The sequence below is a fragment of the Crinia signifera genome, chromosome 7, assembly GCF_055691185.1.
Source record: "Crinia signifera chromosome 7, ASM5569118v1, whole genome shotgun sequence".
NCBI lineage: Eukaryota > Metazoa > Chordata > Amphibia > Anura > Myobatrachidae > Crinia > Crinia signifera.
The window spans coordinates 44,878,067-44,905,132 of NC_139223.1; the positions used below are offsets into that span (position 1 = coordinate 44,878,067).

Consider the following 27,066-nt stretch of genomic DNA (forward strand, 5'->3'; position numbering starts at 1 on the left):
ACCATTGCTGTATTCAGAAAAAAAAAATATTTTCCAGCAATAAAGATGGCCGCTGCGTGTCGGCGTTTAGTAAAGACGTCATGCCATGTTTTTCCTTCTCTATGGGCACGGTGTATGCTGTCTATTATAGTAGCTGGATCTTGTCTCTGGATTACTGTGCTGCATGGAGAGGGAGCCTGGGCCCAGAGGAGGTCTGCTTAAACTTTATTCTATTTGCAGTGACAATGGCATAGTGACCTGTGTGTGCATAGCCATAGCAGGTGTAGAGGCTGAGTTGCCAGTAGAGAGGGTATTATATATAAGGAACCAATAGTATATGTGTGATAATGTGGTGCCCCTTGATCGCTGACAAAAGGTTGACATGGCAATGATCGACATGTAAAAAGTTTTTTTGTGACTTTTTTTCATGTTTTGGACTATTTTATGCCTTAAGATCCACGTGGGCTACGATTGGGTACATTAAAGTGTGCCGAGCGCAGTGGTGCCTAAAGCTCTAGCCACGTAAGGGTACGTGTAACACATTGGAGGTCGATGTTGACACTGACACTAGAAACTTGGGAAAAACTAATGTCAATCTTTTCCTCTATCAATCTTTTTCACTCTGACATTTTTCTTGTGTTGACCTAGTGCATGTCAACCTTTTTTCACTATTGACATAGTACATGTCTACCTAGACACTGTATACCTTTGAATCCACATCTGTGTTTCTGTATATTATATTAGGGATACCCATTGATGGTGTAAAACCATTTGTAAGGGAATCATTAATGGTTTCACCCATCGATGTCACCCCTTTAATGTTTAGTGAATTGTGGGCCAATCAGGATTCGGGGACGTGGTTTAACAGGTGTCAGGGGGCAGTGCTATGCTCTGTGTACCAAAAACCTATAAGAAAAAAATAACTAAAAATATTCAATAGCTCTTTATTATTGATGGTGAGAAACCATCTGGTTCTCCCAAATCAATGGTAAAAGTAGTTATATTGATTATAGACCATCAATTTTTAGGGTGCTCTATTACAGCGTGGGATTACACTGGATTATTATGGTGGGATTACACTTGACAATCCGGTAATTAAGTCCAGAGGGGTCGCGTTCCTGGAATATACAATGTCCAGGAATAAGCAGCTAGTAATTCTGACATTTACACTTGATGCCCTCCTGACGCCACTTCTAGATAAAGATTATTGTGTATTTGATTACTAGCTGGACTGCAGCTATGTAGAGATTAAGCAATTTGGGACTATTTACGTTAGAAAAGAGACGTTTAAGGGGGGACATGCTCAACATGTACAAGTATATCAAGGGCCAATATAAGGAACTGTCACACACACCCTCTTTTCTACTAGAAAGGAATCTAGGACACGAGGGCATGAGTATAGATAAGATGAAAAAAGATTTCATTCAGCTAGTAGAAAGAATTTCTTTACGGTCAGAACAGTCAAACTCTGGAACTCTCTTCCCAGAGAGGTGGTAACGGCTGGCTCATTAAATGCGTTCAAGGCAAAGTTGGACAAACATTTACTGGAGAAAAACATTCATGGGTACAAATAAGAAATATAATTTGTCTGTAAAATACCAGAACCTACCAAATCAGCAATGGATATCTATACCAGGTTGAACTAGATGGACGCAAGTCTTTTTTCAGCCTTACCTACTATGTAACTATGTATAGAGAATCCCTGACACACACTGATACCAGAGACCCATTATACACTGAAGGAATGTGTTTTATTAACCCTTTGCGTGCCACCGTTTCTGTGCTCCTCAAAATATCTGCTAAAAATGCCAGTGTCGCTCAAAACCACTTTTCTTTTCTTTTTTTTTTTTGGGGGGGGCGCAATATTTAATTAAGGGACTCAGCTGTATTTGTATTTATGTATACTAAAAGAACAGTCGCTGTGAGCGATGCTGGTATTTTTAGCGGATATTTGGAGGATCTCTCACAGCAACGTTGGCAGTCTAAGGGTTAAGGAAACCAGTGATGACAGATGTGAGAGGTTGGTGGGAGCTGTCACAAGGGAATGTTGGGGGAAACTACATAACTGCACTTGAATAACACATGGAAGATACAAAAAAATGATTGTCCTAATTATCGGATTACTTTAATAAAAACGTTGCCATTTTTCTTTATGATGTACAGTAGCTCCGTTACTTGGAACCATAAATGAATCTCTCCTGATTCATCTGGGGGTCCAGGTTTTAGCCGTGCTGCTACAACTATAAGGCACTCGCTTCCCCGCGCAGTTCCACACACTCTAAAATCCTTCAATGCAAACTCAGGACTTTTCATTGTACTCAGCATTTTCTTCATTTTCCTTTAGTAGTTCCATGGTCTCTGTATTTTATGAGAAGCTTTTCTGTCCTTTATTGTGCCTGTTTCATTAAAATGGTTGTTGTTGTTATTATTATTAATGGTATTTACTCAGTAAGAATACCATTATGTACATAATATAACTGTGATACTCCCTACAGAGCTCCCTATGGACGCGGAGTGTTTCCAGCTGCTGCCACACATCTGTGTAATACTGGCTGACAGCAGACAGCCTATGACGGATGACTCAGTCTATGAGAAGCTGCTGGATTGGTTCAAGTCTTTGCTTATGACAGGTAATTGTGTGCACCTATGTCAATATCCAGAGTTGTGTGAATTGAATACTGTTTTTCCACCAAAATCCCGGGTCACTAAATCGCAGGATTTAGTTGGATCTCCTTCCCATGACCACGATTCCGCTGCCTTGTTTTCGTGTTTATTCCCGGGTTGATTTCTTTTGCACTGATAAGGGAAAGCAGGGGGGCTTGGGCATCGGCAGAAGGTCAGCAGCAGGAGGTTTGTGGTGGAGGGTTGGGTTAGGGACAGGCGGGCATCGTTGGGGGGTGGGGGGCAGGCTGTCAGCGGCAGGGGGCAGCACGCAAACGGGAAGTGCATGCTCAATGGCCAGCCTCCCCTGCCCGGGTTGAAAAACCCAGGTAAGAGCCGACCTGGGTTTTACCCGTTAAATTCTCTGCTTGTATCCCAAGTAAAAATTCCAGGTCAGTAGACATGAGATTTACCTTGTCACCATTTCCACTGACTAAAATCCAGGCCTGGTGCATGTGCAAAAACCTGGGATTTTCACGTCGGTGAAAAAGTGATATAACATTGGCACCTGGAGAGATGGGGAGGAAAGGTAATGTAGGCAGTGTACAGTATCATTGTGTTCTTGTAATCATGAACAGATACAGGCCCACACATACAGTGGATGTATATATGTCTGCAAATGCCGTTTGAGTTGTAAGTGCCTGAGGGGCAGATTTATTAAGCTTGGAGAAGAGATAAACTGGAGATAAAGCGGAGAAAAGGTAAAAGGAGATAAAGCACCAGCCAATCAACTCCCAACTGTCTTTTTCAAACATAGCTGATTGGCTGGTGCTTTATCTCCTTTTACCTTTTCTCCGCTTTATCTCCAGTTTATCTCTTCTCCAAGCTTAATAAATCTGCCCCTGAGGGTGGGACATCCAACCCTCAACTATGTATTTAGTTCACCCTCCAGGTGCCCCGCCCCTTCCCACTACTATGTAAGCTCTTACAGGCAGGGCCCTTCCACCTTGTCCTTCCGTAGTTCAGTCCATGTCATCAATGCTCCGCTCCTTTATCTCCTCTCCAGAGACTCTCTCTGTTACCCCCTGCATGGTGTGTAGGATCACTGACTAATGACTTGATTCCCACCTAGCCTAAGCGAGTTGCCCTACCCTTGCCCCTGTTATCTCTCTTGTGTGGTGCGATATTCCAAGCAGATGGGTTGCTGGTTTCAGCTGGATCATTCGCACCCAGCATGAGGTGGGATTAAATTCTGTTACTAATGATGATAGGTTCAGACGGTACTGTATGTGGGCCAGATGTACTAAGCTTCAAAACATTGATACAGTGGAGAGAGAGAGAGAAACTACCAGCCAACCAGCTCCAACACAGCCAGTGACATGGCAGCTGGTTGTTTATCACGCTCCACTTATCAAAGCTTAGTACTTCTGGCCCTACTCTATGTCTCTATTTGTGGTGCATGGTGTATTGTCCGTTATATAACAACATTCTTATATTTCCTTCATGCCATTGGTGGCCACTGGGACAGTGGGAAGGGGGCGGAGCCATGGCGACAGGCACCAAGTAGCTAACACTTTAGTGGTGCAGCCCAGGCCCCTCCTTCCCCACACTCCATCCTAGGTCAGTTTTTTCTTGGTGCCTAGGAGCACAGGCACGTTTTTAGTAGCTGCTGCAGGTTTTTGCAGCGTTTTTTTTTTAAAAGTTTTTTTTTTTTTTTTAGCACTTGCGGTGAGCAAGCCGGGTGGACCACCCAGGCTGCTCACCTGCTCCGGAGCCAGCTCGTCGTGAACTGCCACGGACCTGCAGGCTGGGTCCCAGCACAGAGGGACCGTGCGCCACGGAGCAGGTAAGCCGCACTTCCCCCCCTCCCTCCCCACAGCACGCAGCGGTATCGCGGCTGGGGGAGACGCGAGACAGAGACGCTTCCCGATGGAAGCTTGACTCTGTCCCGCAACGGTGACCGCGAGACGCTCTGTCTGGCAGTGGCGTCTGGATAGTAGATGCCGGAGGGAGGGAACCCAGCGCACGTAGCCGCCGGGGGTGGGTGCGCTCCCGGCGGTTTCCTGGCGGTGACACTCGGTCCCCACAGGGGAAACCGAGGCCACTAGACCACCAGGGCTATTGTTGTAGCAGTGGGGGCCGCCATATTTTTCTCAGCCCTGGCAAGGTTCCAGGAGGGGGGGGAGGTCCCACACCTCCTCCCCACCCAATCCCCGGCAGGGAGCCTCTATATGAGTTCCCGCCGGGGACTGCCAGCGTCCTGTCCTAATGGAGGCTTGACTCTGTCACGCATCGGTGCAGAGGAGCAGCAGGAAAGCAGCTTTTGTGTGGACACTGTGGCACCCTTCCTTCCCCGGTCTCCAGACGGGTCAGGTTGTACTGCATTGACACTGCACCCTTGAGGTGTTCAGTGCTGTGTTTTCACACCCCTCTCTATATAGGGGTTTTCTGTGCAAATCTCTCTATTCACTCTGTCTTGTATTGAAGTGGGATAGAGCATAGCCATGACTTCTAAGTCAGGCTCAAAGTCCGCAGGACCCTCGCGGTCAGGGGACGCTCCTGCCCTGAGGGCCTTTAAGTGTGTTAGGTGCAAGGAGAATTTTTCTTCCACCTCGACAGACCATGGGGGTGTGTGTACACGCTGTAATGGTGGGGACTCTGTGGATTCGGCCCTGACGGCAGCCATGAGGGACCTTGCTGGACAGCTAGCCGCTTCCCGTTCACACCCTCAGCCCCCACCAGTGTTGAGTCAGCCTTCACAGGCGACTCTTCCACCAGCTCAACCGGCTCCGCTCACGCAGTCCCAGCCTCAGTTGCTGACGCTGGCGCCTGAGCCAGTTTGGGTACAGGGCCTTTCTTCCTCAGTGCAGGGACTGGTTCAGGTTTCTTCCTCTCTACAGAACCTGCTGGGTGCCGCTAGCAAGCGCAAGAACCCCAGAGCCCGCACCCAGAGAGCTGACTCTACGGGGACGGATACTTCAGGGGACGACCAGGCGGACACAGATGACCCTGTTGACCCGGACGACCCTGACGAGGAGGCTACATCCCAGGACGAGGTTATGACTCAGTCCAGGGTAGATGCGCTGGTGAAGGCGGTCCGCTCTTGCTTAAACATACAGGAGCCAGACCAACCCCCTGCGGAGGAGGCACCCTCTTTTAAGCGCAAGAAGAAGGATCCGGCTGTTTTCCCATCTTCAACGCAGCTGGAGGGAGACCTGGCAAAGGCCTGGTCTGCTCCTAATAAGAAATTTACAATTTCTAAAAGGATGGTTTCTTCTTATCCCTTTCCGGCAGAAGGGCGCACGAAATGGGAACGCCCGCCTCAGGTGGATTCCCACATAGCCCGGCTGGTAAAGGCTACTACCTTGCCTATTCCCACTGTGGCGGCTCTAAAGGACCCCACGGATAGAAAGATGGAACATGTCTTTAAGTCTATCTTTACTCATGCGGGTACGCTTAATAGGCCAGCTTTGGCCTCGGCCTGGGTGGCTAGGGCGGTAAGCAAATGGGCAGATATGTTGACGGAGAACATTACGTCAGGCATACACGCAGGTCGGAGCTGCTTTCTCTGGTGGACCATATCAGAGAAGCCTCCATGTATTTGGGCGAGGCGGCCCTGGACACGGCTACGTTAGCCTCTAGGATCTCGGCGTCTTCGGTTGCAGCCAGAAGAGCCTTGTGGCTCCGCACTTGGAATGCGGATGCAGAGTCCAAAAAGGCCCTGGAGGCCCTTCCTTTTGTGGGCGATATGCTTTTCGGTCCGGAGCTGGACAAGATTGTGACTACGGTAGCCACTTCCAAGACAGCCTTCCGCCCGTCGGCACCCTCTAAGCCGAAGCAGTCCTTTCGTTCCTTTCGGCCGCAGGGAAAGCCGAGGGGACAATCTTCAACAAGAAGCCGTCCTCCCAGGAGGGAGTCGTTTGGTAAGAGCAGACAGTCCCAGTCTGGCAAACGTCAGCCTCCTAAGGCCCCGGAGAAGGCCTCCCAATGACTCGGGGACCCCTCAGGTCGACTCCCTGCCGGTAGGGGCTCGCCTCCTCCATTTTGCCAACAGGTGGAGGGAGACGACATCGGACAATTGGATTTTCAGTAGAGTGTCGGAAGGATACTATCTCTCCTTCAACAGGCGTCCGCCGACCTGATTCTTTATCACGGGGCGCCCGGCCTGTCCTCTGAAGGCGGAGGCTCTCAACGCCTCCGTTCAGACTCTTCTCCAGTCTCAGGTGATAGAAGTGGTTCCTCCTCAGCAGAGGGGCCATGGCTATTACTCCAATTTATTCCTAATCGGGAAGCCGGATGGTTCATTCCGACCAATCCTGAATCTCAAGGATCTCAATTGTTACTTGAACATTCCGCGGTTTCGCATGGAGTCCCTCCGGTCCATTATACAGGCAATGGAGCCGGGGGATTTCATGGTATCTCTGGACATCAGAGATGCATACCTGCATGTTCCGATACATCCGGATCACCGCAAGTACCTCCGGTTTGCAACCAAGGATCTTCATGTCCAATTTCGGGCTCTACCCTTCGGAATCTCTACAGCACCAAGAGTCTTTACGAAGGTGATGGGAGTTATGGCAGCCTTCCTTCACCTCCAGGGAGTGCGGATTCTGCCTTATCTGGACGACCTTCTGATTCTGGGACAGTCCAGAGAACTACTCCTGCAACATCTAGGCATTACGCTGGACCTGCTCCAGGCTCACGGTTGGCTAGTGAACTGGCGCAAGTCCAGCCTGGAACCCTCCCAGGAGATGATACATCTGGGAGCACGTCTGGATTCCCAGGCCCAGAGGGTCTATCTTCCAGACAAGAAGCGGCTGGCTTTGCAGGCCCTCTTACGAGGGTTTCTCAAGCACAGGAGAGTCTCTCTTCATCTATGTATGAAGATTTTGGGCAAGATGGTCTCGTGCTTCGAGATGGTGGAATTTGCCCAATTTCACTCTCGTCCGTTGCAGCACCAGATCCTCAAGTATTGGAACCGTTCGCCACAGGCTCTGAAGAGGCAGGAGGTAGTACTCTCTCAGGAGGTTCGACTATCGTTGCTCTGGTGGCTCAAGCCACGTCACCTGTCCATGGGACGGCCCTTCCTAGTCTCCGACTGGGTACTCTTGACGACAGATGCTAGCCTCAGGGGCTGGGGAGCGGTGGTGGAGGACCGATCCTACCAGGGAGTTTGGTCCCACCAGGAGTCGGGGTTGCCGATCAATATTCTAGAGCTCAGGGCGATCTACTTAGCCCTTCTCCAGGCGGCCCCCCTGATTTGCTCTCGGGCAGTCAATCACCAGGGGGGGAACTCGGAGCAGAGTAGCTTTTCTGGAGGTACAGCCAATTCTACGTTGGGCAGAACGTCACCTCTTGGCATTGTCGGCAGTGTACATTCCCGGCGTCGAAAACTGGGAAGCAGACTTTCTGAGCCGCCAAGAGATCCACTCCGGAGAATGGTCTCTTCATCCAGAGGTGTTTCACTCTCTAACCCTTCGTTGGGGAAGGCCTCAGATAGACCTCCTGGCATCCCGGTGGAATCACAAGTTGCCTTGCTACGGGTCCAGGACTCGGGATCCAGGCGCATTTCTGGTCGACGCTCTGTCGGCACCTTGGCCGTTCGATATGGTGTACGCCTTCCCGCCGGTGGCTCTTCTTCCTCGGTTCCTAAGAAGACTCAAGCGGGAACGGGTAAGGGTAATCCTGGTGGCCCCAAACTGGCCACGCAGGGCCTGGTATGCCGATCTCCGGCTCATGGCGGAGGAACCTCAGTGGCGGTTACCTCTCCGGCCAGACCTTCTGTCTCAGGGACCCTGTCAACATCCCAACCTAGCTCGTCTCGGTTTGACGGCTTGGCTCTTGAGAGGGAGATCTTAAGAGACAGGGGGTTCTCAGATTCTGTGATAAGAACCATGATAGCGGCTAGGAAGCCGTCTTCAGCAAGAGTCTACTACAGGATCTGGAGTTCTTTCTTTCGCTGGTGTGAAGAGCACGAGAAGAATCCAAGGAGGTTCTCGTTGCCCAAGGTGTTGGCCTTCTTGCAGTCGGGAGTGGATTTGGGCCTTCAACATTCCACTTTGAAGGTTCAGGTCTCGGCGCTCTCGGTTCTGTTTCAGAGGCGCATTGCGACAAGACCGGAGGTTCGCACTTTCCTCCAGGGGGTCATGCACGTGACTCCTCCCTTTCGGAGTCCCGTAGTCCCGTGGGATCTGCCTTTGGTTCTGAGAGCTCTTCAGGTGGCTCCGTTTGAGCCTCTGGAGTCAGTGGAGTTGCGTTGGCTTTCATGGAAGGTGTGTTTCCTTCTGGCAATTGCGTCAGCTAGGCGGGTCTCGGATTTGACCGCTCTATCTTGTAAGCCACCGTTTTTGGTTTTCCACCAAGATCGGGCAGTCCTCCGTACCAGGTTGGGTTACCTGCCAAAAGTGGTATCCAGATTTCACGTAAACCAGGAAATCGTGGTTCCTGCTTTCCAGGATTCAAGAAGTGGAGGGGCTCTTGATGTGGTTCGGGCCCTTCGCATCTATGTGGATAGGACCAGGGAGATTAGAAGAACAGAAGCTTTGTTTGTTCTTTATGATCATCAGAAGCGGGGTTGGCCCGCATCTAAACAGTCCATTGCCAGGTGGTTGCGGCTTACGGTTCAGCAGGCATACCTCCTGGCGAATAGGCCGGCGCCAGCAGGGCTCACGGCCCATTCCACTCGCTCGGTAGGATCATCGTGGGCTGCGGCTTCAGGAGTCTCCGCAGAGCAGCTGTGCCGCGCAGCCACATGGTCTTCCATGCACACTTTTATACGCCACTACAGGTTTGATACTTTCACCGAGGTCGACTCTGCGTTTGGCCGTGGCGTTCTTTCTGCAGCTCAGGAGCGTTCCCTCCCGTGAGGGGACAGCGGTGGGACGTCCCACTGTCCCAGTGGCCACCAATGGCATGAAGGAAATAAGGGGATTTTTGTCCTTACCTGGAAAATCCTTATTTCTGAATCCTTTGGTGGACACTGGGCGCCCGCCCAGACGCCCCTGATCGGCGGATGGGTTGGTTTTAGGGAATGCTCTTGTTCATGGTGATACAAGATCTCTCTTTTTCTTTCTTTCATTCTCTCCTTTCCTGTGCTCCTAAGTCCGGTGGTAGTCTAAACTGACCTAGGATGGAGTGTGGGGAAGGAGGGGCCTGGGCTGCACCACTAAAGTGTTAGCTACTTGGTGCCTGTCGCCATGGCTCCGCCCCCTTCCCACTGTCCCAGTGTCCACCAAAGGATTCAGAAATAAGGATTTTCCAGGTAAGGACAAAAATCCCCTTTTCTTTCCCTTCCTCCTAGCACCTCCCGAGACGTTATTGGATGAGAATCGGTGTATTGTTGGACTTCTTCAGCAGGTGCTCAGTGTGAAAGAGACAGATCCAAGCCTCCTCGCCTTCTCCATGAGACTAGTAGGGATGTTGGCAGCTCAGGAAGGAGGATTTAAATACCTGCTGGTAAGAGAAAATGTTTGCAAAACCCGAATGCAGACAGCTATTAGAGGAGGTTCCTTTTTGGATCTAGAATTTTTTTTTTTGGGGTGAAGCAAGTTGTTCCAGATCAATTGAGATCTATCATCAAGTCCTGGAGAGAGATAAAGTTCCAACCACTGTCATTTTCGAGCACAGCCTGCAAAATGTCAATTAGAAGCTGGTTAGTTTTGTACTTGTACAGAATGTTCTAGAAATATCACAGGAGCTGATCTTCACTTTATTTCTCTCCAAGAATTGATAAGTTCTTCCCCACAGAACCTTATCTCTGTGCATATTAATATTTATGAAAGTAGAACTTCAGATGAAACACTCCCCCTCCCCCTAATCCAGGAACAGTTCATGAATAGGACAGTTGACCATTACCATGGACCATAGCATTGTAAGTGATCCTCACTCCTAACGATGCCCATACACTGTGCGTTTTAAACTAGATGCGATGCCAAGCGATCTAGTTCAAAAAGTAATTCTGATATTATTCAGAGCAACTTGCCGGGCACATTGGCCATAACTGTTAAGCGCTGGATGCGCCGGTCATTTTAAAAATAAATTCTTTATCATCCATAAGGATATCCTATAGCTCAATAACACTTGCTAATGGACTAATCATTAAAACCCAGACGCGAGTGATTGCACTGACTTCCTATGAGCAGTGATATGTGCCTGCTACCAAGGCTTACATTTTAAGCTTTGTTTTATGTCAAGTTTGTTTTTATTTCTATTTTCATTTTTGTTTTTTCATTTTTTCTATCATCTATACATTGTATATTTAACTGTGTATTCATACATTGTATTATCTGTGTACTTAATAAATGTTATTGATTGATATAGTGTATTTCTTGAGCACTCCATGCTATTTTGTTTTCTTGTGGTAAATTGTGGAGGTTGGCAATCCTCCAGCAGGGTGGCTGCAGAAGTTACACTGCCCAGTACACACTACGTTATTCCCTAGCGCCGTAGACACTTGTTTTTTACTGCAATGGGATGTATCCGGTTAGCAGAACTACATACGTCATCTTTCAAATGAAAGTATTGATGTAGGCTATTGGCATATTAGTTACTTTACCAACCAGTGCCCAATGCTGTTATAGATTCTTGGGAACAAAGCGTCTGTGGGGTTGCAGCGTGCACGTTCTCCAGGGAGCCACATTTATAAAACACTAGGTGATTCATCGCGCCCTACGGGCGCTCTTCACACCGTCGTAAGGGGCTGCGCCCCCTTAATTTGTGAACATTTGTATATGAGAAAGATGGTTAGAATTGTATGAAAGATGGCCTGTATTGCAACTTGAGTTATAGGTGAAATGTGTTAAATAGAGAGCATATGATGTGGAAGGGGGTGTGTATTGTTTTGTTTAATTAAAAAGCGGTTACAGAGTAAGATGTACATTGATAGTGTGGATGGTACAGTGACATTTGTGGGTGTGGGGGGGGGCTGTGTGTGCATGTTGTTTAGGTGTGTGTGTGTGTGTGTGTGCAATAGTATAGTAGGGTGTTTCTGAGTCAGTGGCTCCCCACTGGCGGAGGTCATGACACAGGAAAACAGGAGGCTGGGTAGTGATAGGGGTGTGTGGGCATAAGGGGGACTAAAGAGGAGGGTGGGAGATACTGTGCAGCTTCTGCCAGTGGGTGAGGGTCCAGCATGGCAGTACAGGAGTCTGTACTGTCTCCTCCTACTGGGTGGGAGTTCGGGTGCATGAGAGCAGAAGGCTGGGCTATGAGGCATGATAGGGGCATGTGGGCAAAACAGCGTCAGCGACTCCCCAGTGGTGGAAGTTACGGTTCAGGAGAGCAGGAAGCTGGGTAGTGATAGGGGTGTGTGAGTATACGGGGGACTAAAGAGGGGCTTAGGGGTGCCGTGAATTGCGGGAGGGGCGCTGGGGGTGCCGTGAATCAAGGGAGGGAGGGGGCGCAGGTGTCTGCGAATCGCGGGAGAGGGCGGGGGTCCGCAAAGCGTGGGAGGGGGCGTGAATTGCGCGAGGGGGGGTTGCGAATCGCGGGAGGGGGGGTGCGCGGGGGGTCCGTGAATTGCGGGAGGGGGGGCACGGGGCGCGATGTCACCTAGTTGGTTATATATTCTTGTAGAAGGATGGTAGGATGTTGCTGTCATTCAGAATGCATTTACATAAACAGTAATAGTAGCAGTAAAAGGTCTGACTTAAAACACCTACAGTAAAACAGAACAGGTGTTATATATTATACAAAGAATTGGTTGATGATGTGTAGGTTGACGTGCACATAGTTCATAGTTGTCACTGGAAAAAAATTGCTACAAGAAAAAATCAACACAGAAAGTTCAACACATGTAAATTTTGACATAAGTGTGGCACTTCATCGGTGTCCATGTCGACACATGAGAATGAATATAAAAACATTCAAAAAAAGAAAAATAAATCTTCAAAAACTCATGTCAACCTTTTTCATTGTCGACCATAGCCGTGCCAGTGTTTTGCATATGCCATTTAATCCTGGGGTTGCCGTGAATCGCGCGCGGGGGTGGGGGGGGGAGGAGGTGAGGGGTGTCCGCGAATCACGGGAGGAGGGGTCGTGGGTGGATGCCGTGAATTGCGGGAGGGGGGGTCGCGGGGGGGTGGGTGCCGCGAATCGTGGGATGTAGGGGGCGCGGGGGGTTGCAGTGAATCGCGGGAGGGTGGGTCGCGGGGGCGGGGAGTTGCCGCAATGATAGGAGGGGGGGTCAGGGGTGGGGAATCGCGGTAGGGGGGTTGTGGGGGGCACCGTGAACCGCAGGAGGGGGGACCCGGGGGTTGGCGCGAATCGTGGGAGGGGGGGTCGCGGGGTGCCGCGAATCGCAGGAGGGCGGGGTGTCACGGGGTGGGGCCGCGAATCGTGGGAGTCACCGGGGGTGCTGCGAATTGCGGGTGGTGTGCTGTAAATCGCGGGAGGGGGGTCGCGGGGGGTGCCGCGAATCGCCACAAGAAAAAATCAACACAGAAAGGTCAACACATGTAAATGTTGACATAAGTGTGGCACTTCATTGGTGTCCATGTCGACACATGAGAATGAATATGAAAACATTGAAAAAGTGAAAAATAAATCTTGTCAACCTTTTTCATTGTCGACCATAGCCATGTCAGTGTTTTGCATGTGCCATTTAATCGTGGGGATGCCGTGAATGAGGGGGGGGGGGAGGGAGGTGCATAAGCAACCATAATGCCCCACCTCACGGATTAGGTGCAGAGCGATGGAGGGAACACTTATGAGAACCCGGCCTGTGGAAATGTAGCCAACACGTGCATGCCAAGGGGTCGCCTATTTTAGTCGTGTTGCTATGTGATAGGTGTAAGTACAACACGTAATGATGGGGCATGTAGTGTACACAGGGCTGAGTGTGGTGCAGTCATAGACATCTGTGCGACTGCGCTAGATATGAGCAGATACTTTCAGTTACCATCAGAGTTGCATGCCGCATAGGCCCATTGTGTGCCAGAGACAACAGGAGTGTGGGAGATGTCATGTATCGGGGTGATGGCATCTAGGAAATGTTCTCTCTTGTATCCAGCACTGTTCTGTTGATTTTACATAGGTCATTTTTCTCCTTTGTGCAGGGTGTACTTACAAACAGGTTTATCTATAATGATTGATGTGTCTTTCAGAGTGATAATATTGTACAGGAAATCTTCGGGCAGAATAATCACAGTAACGTTATGTGGAAGGATGCCTCAGTGAGGATAGGATGGATACAAGGCCTGCTCAGTATGGTACAGCATCAGGAGGCGGTACAGTTTGTACATACAGATGGTGAGTACTGTACATCTTTATTATCTGATAGGGTGTGTAGCTCTCTAATATATATATATATATATATATATATATATATATATATATATATATATATATATATATATATATATATATATATATATATATATATATATATTGTATAAAACTAAGCCGCACTTGCTCAAAAGGTCATCTGTCAGTGCAAGTTCCACAGATACAAACCCAAGAGAAGCCAGAGCAACATCCTTTTAAAGAAAAAAACTTGTGCAAAACCAACATCTTAAAGTGCAATTCTTTAGCAGCATGAGAAAACAAGAGGGAATTTTTTGTAAGACATAATAGATACTTAGCAAAGCAATGGTACATCCGTCATCCCTCTGTCATACACACCGACAGCTGTTTCGGTGTGCGCTACCCAGGTGTACACCGAAACAGCTGTCTGTTCCCTATCGTCTTCTCAATGGCACAAGGTGTGGGTTCTAAGTCAATGTTTCCTTTATCAAGACACAAGGCATGTTTTCATAAAGAAGTCGCTTCCAAAATGTCTTGTACCATTATTGAAAGTCTGGTGGAGTGCCTCCATAGGCCACGCTACATTAACTCTTTTGATTGTACACCACAGCAGGAGTTTATTTAAGTTATACGGAGCACCACCATAGGCCACACTACAGTTACTCTTTGGGTTATACGGAGTGCCAGTTCTTTGGAGAAAATTGATATATAATCACTAAGTTCAGATTGACCTGAGTTCCGCTAACGATGGTGTTTGATCCCTGTCTATGTTGCCTCCCGCCAGGAGTGTCGGAGCTGATGTTGAATCTGCTGACGGATTCCAGCCTGTTTGTGGCACATGCAGCCAATGACTTAGTAGCTCATGTTTTCATCATGTGTGTGAAGCTGGAGGGACACCCAGATGCCGGCAGTATGTCTGAGTTACCTGATATGGCGCAAACAATCCTTACGTGTTTAGAGAAGCTTCTCGCCTCCGGAAATTCCCAAATGGTCAATCAGTCGCTGAGATCTCTGACTGCCGTCTTCAGAGACTGCCCTGAGTCACTGGCGAAGCTGCTCTGGCCCCGGACAGCAGAGCTGATCATCTCTCTCCTGGACCAGAAACCTGTCCATGCTGCACCTCATCTGGAGGGCCTGCTTCTTGCTGTGACCAGGTATCCAGAATAACACCCTGGAAATATGGAGCCAAATAAACATGGCCACTGAAATTGCTAAACTTGTGTGTGTATATATATATGTGTATATATATATATATATATATATATATATATTATAGTGTATTTTATAGTGTTTGCCATTTTCTGCTTATGATCAACCAGCCATTGGTTATAGATACAATAAATTCAAGTCTTTATGCCAGTTTAAAGCTGCCATAAGGGCAGCGTATAGCCACACTAACTTGCCAGGCGAGCCCCTCAAGGCTACTTGAACTGACCCCTAAGCCTGTGTCTCAGTATGTTGGCATTATTTTTTGTTCCCCCAGATTCCCTGATTTCTGTAATGCTGACTACGGTCTATGGATTGTGCTAAAACGGGCACTAAAAACCCTGAACCCTTTCCATGCTGGTTCCCTGGCGTTTGGCATTCTGAGATTAAAGCATTGGTTAGTATATCTGATCTGTCGCACTGTCTCCCCCACCTCTGCCCACTGCCCTCCCTGCCTTCTGCTCCACCCTGTCACGCCCCCTCTCTGTCCACTGTCCCCTGCTCTGCCCACTGCTCTATCTCCCCTCACTACCCTCCCTACCTGCTTCTCCACCCGGTCACGCCCCCTCTCTGTCCACCGTCCCTTGCTCTATGTCTCCCCTCACTACCCTGCCTGCCACTGCTCTGTCTTGGCTCACTGACCTCCCTCCCTGCTGCTCCACCCTGTCACACCCCCTCTCTGTCCACTGTCCCCTGCTCTGCCGCTGCTGCTATGCCTCCCCTCACTACCCTGCCTGCCTACTGCTCTGCACTGTCACACCCCCCACTTAGTCCACTGTCCTCTGATCTGCCACTGATACTCTGTCTCGCCTCACTGCCCTTTCTGCCTGTAGCTCTGCCCTGTCACTCCCTTTTTCTATTTGCTGTCCTAGCCCATTTTATACATGATCCCAATAAGCCACAAATATGTAAAACACACAGTGGGTGGCCCAATATTCTGAGAATGCAGCCAATCAGCCCGCTGCTATGATGTCTCTGACTATTGTGATCTTGCTTAGTACATGCTTAGAATTGATAACTTTGCATAACAAATGTTCTGCTATAGACTTGACTGTCTGTGAATTATGACATGTGCAAATAAACAACTTCTGTCCTTTTCCACTTTTCAGAACACAACTGTTTTGTTAATCTATATATTTCTTAAGATGGTTTTTATACAGTCTGAGCCTTTGTGTTTTTAGTCCCCAAGATGTTAGATTGCAAGCTGCATGTGTGCTCCTCCACCCATTGGACTGCGTGCTGAAGACTTCATCAGGACAGCCAGGTATTTTACAGTGTTTATCTTAAATTAGATTTATTAAGCTCGGTGAAGTGATAAAGTGTCTGGTTTTTATCACCGGCCAATCAGCTCCTACCTGTCATTTTTAAAAACAAGCCTGTAACTTCACAGTTAGGAGCTGATTGGCCGGTGATAAAAACCAGACACTTTATCACTTCACCAAGCTTAATAAATCTGCCCCTCAGTGGGGGGGAGGAGCGGAGCAGAGCAATCTCAGCGCCGTTATCCGTTATGTGGCTGTTACCGCTTCTTCCCCATGTATGAAGGAGAAGTGTGGCAAGTGACATCGCCGGTAATGACATGTCTCTTTACCGACATGTTCTATGTCGACATCCGGTCTATGACAACATTGAGTGCCATTAATCTAGCACAGATTGGATGCTATGGCTACTGCTTAACTTTTTATAAGGTTTGATACATTTCCCCCATAATGCGGGTTACACTGCAAGTTCTGTAACAAGCGTTCTATAGAGAAACACATCATGATTCCGGTCTGTTTTTTAGGTTTTCTAGATGAACCCGTGTCTGATCCCTTCATTGTGGAAAATCTCTTATCTACAAAGTCTTCATGTGTCAGCTTGTTGTGTCAGTGCCTGAGCCACCTGACGGAGCTGTGTGAGAAGGTAACCTATAAGACCCAGCACAGCTTGCATTATGTGACATCCCGTTGTGTTGGTTATGTTTGTATAATGGACTCCTCTCATTTCAGGATGAATGCCCCCTGCAGATCCCCCATGCCTCTGTGCTGTGCTCTGTGGTGTCCGTTCTGCAGTTCAGCATTGGCCAAGCAGGTTGCTCTTCATCCGCTGGGTCCCACTTTTGCAGGTTCCTGATAGGTTCCCTTCGAGTTCAAAGGTCAGCGCTGGACGCCATCGGAGCTCTGTCACGTTGGCCATGTGAGGCAAATATTGTGTAACTTGGGCATATATTGTTGGCATCCCAGGTCTGTCTTTCAATGTTACTCCACTAGCACACTACTAAAATTTTTAGTGTCATTTTTGTGACTCCATCCAGTACCAAAAATTAGACCTTTAATTATACTGAGTGGAGATGGTGAGGGGTATTAATGTGACCTAGTAATGGGGTGGGATTACCTTTTTGTTTCCTGGTCTGCAAGTGATGGGGTGAGTTAATCAGGTGTTTTTGTTTTTAGTGCGAGCAGACATTTTGGCAAAGACCTACAGCATGCTTACGGCTTATCTTGAGAACCCAGAGACAGACCCAACAGTAAGACTCCATATTTTAAAGCTTATTACAAGTATGTCCCCCATGTTTGTATTCGAGTAGATAAAAGCCGAATGTAGATTTGATGCCCTGTTTAGCATATTACTGACCGTTGGCAGTTTCCACCTTCCGTAGAAATGTTGTATTATCCAGTACAGGCTAGTTGCCTGAAAGGACAGCCGCACATAGGAACATCATTATAATCATTTGCCTGTGCTGCTACCTTACCTCAGGAATTCTCTCCCTCTCCCTATCTGGTTGCTGACCTCAACAAAACTTCAAACTCTCATCCTAACCCTTGTCTGACTGTCTGTCTGTCTCCAGATCTGATCTTTTTTTATTCCGTACTACCTTGTGATGGGTTTTTTTGTATAAAGAGAATAAACACAGTGTAAAATGGTCCAATTACAGAATGTATGTGATAGAAATCTATTGATAAGACAATGCAAGAGAGAACCCTATGGGTACAATGTAATAGGATGAGAGATTCAGAAAGTGAGAGATTTGGTAAGAAATCTCCAGGTTTTGTTTAAAGCGGCAATCATTTACACTGCAAACTCAAACTGGATTTGCAGTGTAAATGATTGCCGCTTTAAAAAAAACCTGGCGATTTCTTTCCAAATCTCTCACTTTCTGATTCTCTCATTCTATTACATTTCCCCCTATGTGTTTTATGACAGAGGACAGGACTGTGTAATCCATGCATTCATTTATTATCTATTAGCTGACTGGTAATAACTACAACTCTGCTTGTGGGCAGGAAAGCGAGAAATAGGGAATCCAGGAGCAGATGCCTGAAGCAGTGATAAGGGAGGAGAAGTGAGCCAGAGGAGAAGAGGCCCATGGCAGCCAATCAGCACTGAAGTAACATCTATAATTTGCATATTATCAAATGATACAGAGCAGCTGATTGGTTGCCATGGGCCACTTCTCCCTTATCACTGCTTCATACATCTACCCCTATGTCGGCAGCCTGGCTAATCACTGTCCTCACTTTAGGTTCTGAAAAAGGCGTTTCAGGCATCACTGAAGTGGCTCCAGGTTTCTGGAACATCTGATGAGCACTGGGAACAAAGCAATTCTTTCCTCCAAGGTCTGACCTACAACATACAGTACATTCTATGACAGAACTGGATCTGTTCAATGACTGAATAATTAGCTGGATTTTACTGTCCTGTTTTTACTGGGTTTAATGTAGGGTAGTGGGGCTCTCTGTCCGTGCTTTTAACAGGGATCGCTGGAGTTGACGTATTCACTCCTCCACTTCATCAGCTGGGAGTATTTACTACCCCACTCGCTTGCCTTGTCCTGTGATCCTGCATGCACAGATGACAGAGGATGTTGCTGATGAGGCACGGGAGTGCACATTGTCCATGACATAGTGGGTACACAATGGACAATTTAAACGTTTTGTCATTTCGACCGCTCGGAACCTGCAATAGCATTAAAAATATCATCTAATGCAGGTATGGATGCCAGTCCGGGAATCTGGTATTGAAAAATAGTCAGTCCCGTGATTGGCATACCTAAACAAAAAAACACGTCCCACACTGACTGCCCCGCCGATTTACTTACATGGGCGGGCGATCCAGGGATTGGCCAACCTATGGCTCTTCAGCTGTTGTGAAACTACACATCCCAGCATGCCTTGCCACGGTTTGAGCATTCCTTAATGGCAAAGCTGTGGCAGGGTATGCTGTGACTTGTAGTTTCACAACAACTGGAGACTCTCAGGTTGGCCAGGCCTGATCTAATCTGTGCACTGCTTTAGTTTGTGCTCTGGAACTCAGATGATTTACTCAGATGGGAGTTCTATTGAAGATGGGATGTTGCCCGTAGCAACCAATCAGATTTTTCTTCTTATTTATTTAACACCTTCTAGAAGATAATATAATCTGATTGGTTGCTATAGAACATGGGTCTTCAAACTGCGGCCCTCCAGATGTTGTGAAACTACAAATCCCAGCATGCCTTGCCACAGTTTTATAAGGGAGTGTTAAAACTGTGGCAAGGCATGCTGGGATTTGTAGTTTCACAACATCTGGAGGGCCGCAGTTTGAAGACCCATGCTATAGAAAGTCGTAATTAATAAACTAGAAATTGGTTTGAAACTCATGCCGGTTCTATTTTCCAGCTTTGTGCCCCGTGTTAATGAAGCGTTCCTGCAGCCCCTCTTGGGAGGTCCGAGATACGACGTTAGAATTTGTCACTCATGTCACAGATGCTGTTAAAGGTAAATTATTAAGCTGTGTTCCAACACGATGATCCATATAGTTGCTGATACGTAGTACCAGGGCCATCTTAATGTATGGGCTCAATAGGCAGCTGCCCAAGGGCCCCCCAATGACAGGGGCCTTTGAGCTGGGGCAGATTGAGTTGTGAGCTCCTGCCTCCTGAATGGCTGTCAGCATGCTGATTGGTGGTTGGCTGGAGCTATCCACCAATCCATGTCCAGCATTCTCTACCTGCTGCCCAGCCTGCAGCCAGACAGTAGATGGCTGTCAGAATGCTGATTGGTGGATGGCTGGAGCTATCCACCAATCCATGTCCAGCTTTCTCTACCTGCCCCCCAGCCTGCAGCCAGACAGTGAATGGCTGTCAGCATGCTCATTGGGGGATGGCTGGTGCTATTCTTCAGAGTGCTGACAGCCATTCACTGTATGGAAGCAAGTGGAGAAATAGCATAGGACCACAGGATGGGCATGTTATGGTTTGGTTGTGTACATTTTTTCCTGTGAATGGGTGTGGAGGGGCCCTAAATGCATTGCTTTGCCCGGGGCCTACAATGCTGTTAAGATGGCCCTGTGTTTTTCAAATAAAAAAAACAAGTTCCCACTGTCCCCAATTGGAGAATAAATAAATAAATAAGGTGACAGCTGGGTAGACATAGAGTGACATGTTGTCTGATGTGGTGGATCGGATCGACATATCTCCTCTCATGCACAATTTGGTGCATATTATGCAGTGTGTTTACCGGATATACCTGTGCCTGCGGTCGCTGGTGTCTGCTGCTGCACCTCAAACCTGACTATGGGCCTCAATCAGGCAATTTTTGCAGATGGGCAAAACCATGCTGCACTGCAGGTGGGGCAGATGTAACAGGTGCAGAGAGCGTTAAATTTGGGTGGGGTGTATTCAAACTGATATCTAAATTGCAGTGTAAGAATAAGGCAGCCAGTATTTACCCTGCACAGAAACAAAAAAATGCCCCCAAATCTAACTCTCTCTGCACATGTTACATCTGCCCCACCTGCAGGGCATATGGTTTTGTCAATCTGCAAAAATTGCAGCCTTGCTAATAGACTGGAATTGGGCTCTATATTGCTAGTGATACCAAGTATCCTATTGAAGGACGGAACTATGATCATTCTGTCCTTCATTAACCATGTTCCAGCTTAAGATCTGCAGGTAACTAACAAAACAAAAGTAACCCCTGTGTACAGATACTGTACGTAGGTTCTGTTTTTATGTATATTTAGGGAAATGTATTTCCCTAACGTAGGATTTTCATGTGGGTCCTTCCCCCTGGAATCTAATGGTGTTTTATTGAGCAGACTCTTAGTGCTTCCCCTCAGCTGTGGCTACTTCATTTATGAGATGCTGGGGCCTCTGTGGTGCAGAAGAGAAGCCACAGCACTAGGATGTACATGACATGAAATAGAAATTTACATAATGAAGTTTTTCCCAGATTACAAATTCACTGGTTTCTTTTTCAGAACAAGGGGAGTTCGGACAACTTCTGAGTTCGTCTGGTGTTCCAAAGCTGGTTTTAGATCTTCTTAAAGACCCAGAGAGTTACGTTCGGGCCAGCGCTGTGACCTGCATTGGGAAGATTATTGGTATTGCTCCCATTTACAAGACGGCCGGAGATGCCATATCCGCAGCACCATTAAATAGAGAGGTCAGTATTATCCTGCCTACATTTAGTGTTGCTCGTATCAAAGGAAATTAGTTATCGAGTGGGACACTTGGCAGGAAGTCAGCCGGACCAACTTTGCCTTTCCATTAGATGTTACTATTGGGGTTCCATATGGTGGTTATACAGTGTCTAAGCCAGTGCTATTTTTCAGCAGGCTCCAGCAGGAACTGAGGCCCTTATTCTAGTTCACTCTTTCTGACAAAATCCTTCTTAGATGGACAAAACCATGTGCACTGCAGCGGGGCAGATGTAAAATGTGCAAAGAGAATTCGATTTGGGTGAGTCATTTGTTTCTGTGCAGGGTAAATACTGGCTGCTTTATTTTTACACTGCAATATAGATCTCACTTTGAAGTAAAACCCCACCCAAATCTAACTCTCTGCACAAGTTACATCTGCCCCACCTGCAGTGCATGGTTTTGTCCATCTAAGAAGGATTTTGTCAGAAAAAGTGAACTAGAAAAAGGGCCACAGTTCCTGCTGAAGCCTGCTGAAAAATAGCACTGGTCTAAGCATTGAACTGTCTGTGTGTTCAGGGAATCCTCACTGGTATGGTCTCGATATATATATACAACCATTCGCCGTAACACTAAAACCACCTGCCTCATATTATGTAGGTCCCCCTTATACCACCAAAACAGCTTTGAGCCATCATGGTTTGGATTCCACAATATGTTGATTGGTGACCTGTGGTAACTGGCACCAAAGGCCCCCATACACTAGCCGATTTTGGTCAGATTTCGGCCAGATCAGTCGGATCTGGGCGAAATCGGACCAAAATCGGCTAGTTTTGATGTCCCCTCAGATCCGATGCGCGGTCCCGTGCGCATCGGATCTGCGTCGGGTGGTTGGACCTGCTGCACGTCCGACCACCCGACTTGGGACCTAGTGGGGCGGCGGTGGAGGGAGCGGGGGATGCTGCGGGACGCTGGGTACACAGCGGCTGGGGACGCTGCGGGACGCTGGGGTGACACAGGCGGCATAGAGCGTGGGTGACACAGGCGGCATAGAGCCGGGACGCTGGGGTGACACAGCGGGACGCTGGGGTGACACAGCGGGATGCTGGGGACGCTGCGAGACGCTGGGGTGACACAGGCGGCATAGAGCCGGGCAGGGGGAGCCGGGAGCTGTCAGCACTGAATAAAAAAAAAAGCCCATACAATGAATGGGCGGCCTTTGATTGGCTGAGTGCTCTCTCAGCCAGTCAGCAATTGGCTGAGAGTGCAATCAGCCAATCACTGGCTGCCCACCATTCATTGTATAGGCTTTTTTTTTCTAGCACTGACAGCTCCCGCCGGCTCCCACTGCCCGGCTCTATGCCGCCTGTGTCCCCAGCAGCGGGGGACACAGACACTGTCCCCCGCAGCGTCCCCAGCAGCGGGGGACACAGACGTGTCCCCCGCAGCGTCCCCAGCCCCCCTGCTCCCACCAGCTCCCACCTCTGTAGCCCCCCCCCCCTGCTCCCCGACATGTGATAAATCGAGACGATTTATCACATGTAAAAAATGGCACATCAAGTGCCAATCTAATCAAGCAGCCGGGGAAGTCGGGGGCGACTTGTCCTAAGGACAAGTCGCCCTAGTGCATGGGGGCCTCAAGACATTAGCAGCAGATCCTTTGAAACATAAAATTTGACAGCCTTGGCCACTTGGCCTCATCTAGTCTGCTCCAAATACTTGTACTAACTACAGAGAAGATAAGAGAACTCTGAAATAGGCATAGTTGCCCATTAAGGAGAATGGGCCAAGTCAGTAATGTTTGGTTTGTGTTATCTTTAAGATCCTGCTCTTCAGGTAACAGTGACTTGTTTTACTGTTCTACTCTGTTATCATTATATCCACCTTAACAGGACCTGGTGCCAAATCTAATGGACATTTTATGTCGGGATACTGAAGGTTTTCCCCGGAGGGCTGTTGTAAAGGTTTTCACCGATTGGCTGAGGAAGGGTCACATGCAGAATTTCCATGACGCAGAGAACCTACTATATCGGATACTAGAAGTGACGCTCAGTGATTTGGATTGGGAAGTGAAAGTGAATGCGCTGGACCTGGCTGACGTCTTTATACGCCAGACCCTCGCGTTGGATATTGCCTACAGTTGCCCATACGCTGTAGGGTTACCTGATCGTAAAAGCACAGTCACTGATGCACTGTCGCATTGTGAACAAATAGGGCTCTTCCAGTTTTTACTGAGTTGTCTGTGTGACTGTGACAGACCTGTGGCGTTAAAAGCCTGTGACATCCTCCTGTGTGTGAGGACAAAACTGTGTGAGGGGAACTCTTGTAACGCAGGACTATATGACAGAGACTGGCTGGAGCACGCACTGAAAGACCAGCGTATCACAGCCCGGGCTGGTAATGATAATGTGCAGTGTGACACAAGCTGGGTGGTTGACGTCTTAAAGAAAATCAATTTTGATCATTTGAAATGTTCTCTGTCAAAAAGTAGCGATTATGTACATGAAACGCCGCTGTCACTCTTGCAGGACATCAAAGCCACCTTTTCGGGTGGTGAGGAGCATGACGCGGACTGCTACTGATTTCCCTCCATCTGCCTAATGTAGTGTCATTTTAGATTTCATTTATAAATAATTATGATACTAGTGAAATGTCGCTGGTCCTTCTGTCAGAAAGCCCAATGCTCAGCACCTAGAACTGTTCTGTCAGGTTCTCTGTTGCTGCATCTGAATCCATAATGGTCATACATCACAAAGGTTGCTGTAGCCAAAGATAAAATGTCCAGCACAAGCAAAGCAATAAAGTTTGTTTAATAATAACAGCAATAACACGCTGTCATATTCCAACATCCAAATCTCCAATTATTTGCCCTCACCATACCCACGCACATAATGGGGCATATTGAATTAGGTGCAGGAATTTGCCAGCAAAAAAAATGTTCACACCTTGCGTCCAATTTTGAATTACCACAGGTATGCATATTCCATATACCCCCGTGGAATTCAATAAATATAAGTAAGTCTGGGGGTGCAGGATGAGCAGTAGTGCTGTGTGTGGAGCAGGTGTTTTATAATGTGAGTGGGTGCAGGATGAGTGGTAGTGCTGTGTGTGTGTGTGTGGAGCAGGTGTAGTATTGTGTGTGCAGTGAGCAGTAGTGCCGTGTGTGTGTGTGGAGCAGGTGTAGGATAGCTTGAGCTTGTGCAGGATGAGCAGTAGTGCTGGGTGTGTGTGGAGCAGGTATAGTGTAGTGTGTGCAGGATGAGCAGTAGTGCTGGGTGCGTGTGGAGCAGGTATAGTGTAGTGTGTGCAGTATGCGGGTGCAGGATGAGCAGTAGTGCCAGGTGTGTGTGGAGCAGGTATAGTGTAGTGGGTGCAGGATGAGCAGTAGTGCTGGGTGTGTGTGGATCAGGTATAGTGTAGTGTGTGTGCAGTATGCGGGTGCAGGATGAGCAGTAGTGCTGGGTGCGTGTGGAGCAGGTATAGTGTAGTGTGTACAGTATGCGGGAGCAGGATGAGCAGTAGTGCCGGGTGTGTGTGGAGCAGGTATAGTGTAGTCTGTGTGTAGTATACGGGTGCAGGATGAGCAGTAGTGCTGGGTGCGTGTGGAGCAGGTATAGTGTAATGTGTACAGTATGCGGGTGCAGGATGAGCAGAAGTGCCAGGTGTGTGGAGCAGGTGTAGTGTAGTGTGTACAGTATGCGGGTGCAGGATGAGCAGTAGTGCTGGGTGCGTGTGGAGCAGGTATAGTGTAGTGTGTACAGTATGCGGGTGCAGGATGAGCAGTAGTGCCAGGTGTGTGTGGAGCAGGTGTAGTGTGTGTGTGTGTGTGTGTGTGCAGGATGAGCAGTAGTGCCGGGTGTGTGTGGAGCAGGTGTAGTACAGTGTGTGCAGGATGAGCAGTAGTGCTGGGTGCATGTGGAGCAGGTGTAGTATAGTGTGTGCAGTGAGCGGGTGCAGGATGAGCAGTGTGTGTGTAGCACAGGTGCAGGATGAGTGGTAGTGGTGTGTGTTTGTGAAGCGGGTGCAGGATGAGTGGTAGTGCTGGGTGTGTGTGGAGCAGGTGTTGTATAGTGTGAGCAGGTGCAGGATGAGCAGTAGTCCCAGGTGTGTGTTGAGCACGTGTAGTATAGTGTGAGCGGGTGCAGGATGAGTGTGTGTGTGTGTGTAGCATGGGTGCAGGATGAGTGGTAGTGCTGTGTGCGTGAAGCCGGGTGTAGGATGAGTGGTAGTACTGGGTGTGTGTGGAGCAGGTGTTGTATAGTGTGAGCGGGTGCAGGATGAGTGGTAGTGCTGTGTGTGTGGAGCAGGTGTAGTATAGTGTGAGCGGGTGCAGGATGAGTGGCAGTGCCGGGTGTGTGTGGAGCAGGTGTAGTATAGTCCTATTTGCCTTTCTGACCCTCTCCATGAGGGAGAAAATGCTCTGTTCCTGGACTTCCCTGGTAATTTATGATTGCCATCACCTGTGGGGAGCTAGGTCATTGATAAGAAAGGTATTTTTCCTTCAGCCTATGGTGGACCACTGGTACCATGGGATATTGTAGGTCCTCCAGACCAGGCACCAAGGAGTTAAACTTCGGAGAATGCAGCTGGTCTGGCCTCCTTAATACCCTGCCCTGTCCCAGGCTAATCAGTTTTTTTCTTGGTGCCTCAGGAACAGGCACATTTGTAGGAGCAGGGTTTGTTCTTCAGCCCTGGTTTAAACTTCAGGTTTTTTTTTTTTATTTCAACCTACAGCCATATCACACTGAATAGGCCCAATCTCATCCGATCTTGGCAGCTAAGCAGTGTTGGGCCTGGTTAGTACTTTTGTGGGAGACCTCATGGGAACACCAGGTGCTGTAGGTTGCCTGCTGCAGGCGCTGTGCACAGTGCACTGCAGCAAAAGGAAGCACGCTGTGCTGGGTCTCTGACCTCCATGGCCAGATGCCTCAGCATCTCCAGAAGGCATCGGGGGAGCCGCTGCAGCGTCTGCAAGCTTCAGTCAGGTAACCGGAGTCCCGGTGTGGGGCTCCGGCATACCTATAGCGCCGACCAACGCTGGCGGAGGAGGCTCCGCCGGCGTTCTCGGCAGCGGGGTCCTGTTCTTTCGGTCTCCCCTCTAGGCCACCAGGGCTGACCTGTTGCAGGTCCTATATGGGCATATAGCCCTGGTTAGGCTCCGGGAGGGGGTTCATTTTTTGAGCAGCCCATAGTTCCACCCCCATCCCCAGTGCAGGTCCTTTGTTTCAAATTTCCAGCCTGGTTGACATCACTCTCGCCTCTCTCCTTCCTTCTGGTGCCTGTTTCAAACAGGTGTGCCAGAGTGTTAGTCAGACACTGCTTATCCTGCATGCTGGAGGAGAGACTGCTGGCGCTGAGTGTTATGCCTCCCTGTCCTGCACTGTCCTGGTGTCAGGTTGTATATTCCCCTTCCTCACCTCATGGTGCTGGTTGTTGGGAGTAGATGCCTATATAGGGGTTCATTTTTACCCTATTTTTTTCTCACTAACTGAGGTTATCTGTGGTTTTATTTAGTATACTCTGTTACTTTACAGTTTATTACTACTGTGGTAGGCTCACAGAAGCAGATAACAGAGCCACTTATCTTATGTTTGTGTCTCTTCCAATTAGTGTAGTGCCTGTCATTACCCACTGTCCTAATTAAGGCTGTGTGTGTGTGTT

At 48.5% G+C, this 27,066-nt stretch overlaps 1 protein-coding gene and 1 non-coding gene across 3 annotated transcripts; both read left to right on the plus strand.

The window, feature by feature from the left end:
* The first annotated feature begins 61 nt into the window (after window positions 1-61).
* Window positions 62-24,253, plus strand: BRAT1 (BRCA1 associated ATM activator 1). 2 transcript variants are annotated; one of them, XM_083152963.1, is made up of 14 exons: window positions 62-191; window positions 2,475-2,609; window positions 9,881-10,035; window positions 13,683-13,827; window positions 14,606-14,975; window positions 15,305-15,424; window positions 16,209-16,291; window positions 16,811-16,929; window positions 17,016-17,202; window positions 17,460-17,533; window positions 18,530-18,623; window positions 19,665-19,763; window positions 21,247-21,431; window positions 23,298-24,253. In XM_083152963.1, the coding sequence occupies exons 1-14, from the start codon at window positions 164-166 to the stop codon at window positions 23,985-23,987; spliced, it is 2,484 nt and encodes an 827-aa protein (XP_083009089.1). In that variant the 5' UTR covers window positions 62-163; the 3' UTR covers window positions 23,988-24,253. The 2 variants fall into 2 exon arrangements, with proteins under 2 accessions (XP_083009089.1, XP_083009090.1); XM_083152964.1 differs by lacking the exons at window positions 62-191; window positions 9,881-10,035 and having other exon boundaries at window positions 2,476-2,609.
* A 1,878-nt stretch (window positions 24,254-26,131) lies between these two features.
* On the plus strand, window positions 26,132-26,250 carry LOC146023699 (5S ribosomal RNA). Its single transcript, XR_014453108.1, has one exon. It is a non-coding gene; the product is annotated as a 5S ribosomal RNA (ribosomal RNA).
* The last annotated feature ends 816 nt before the right edge of the window (window positions 26,251-27,066 follow it).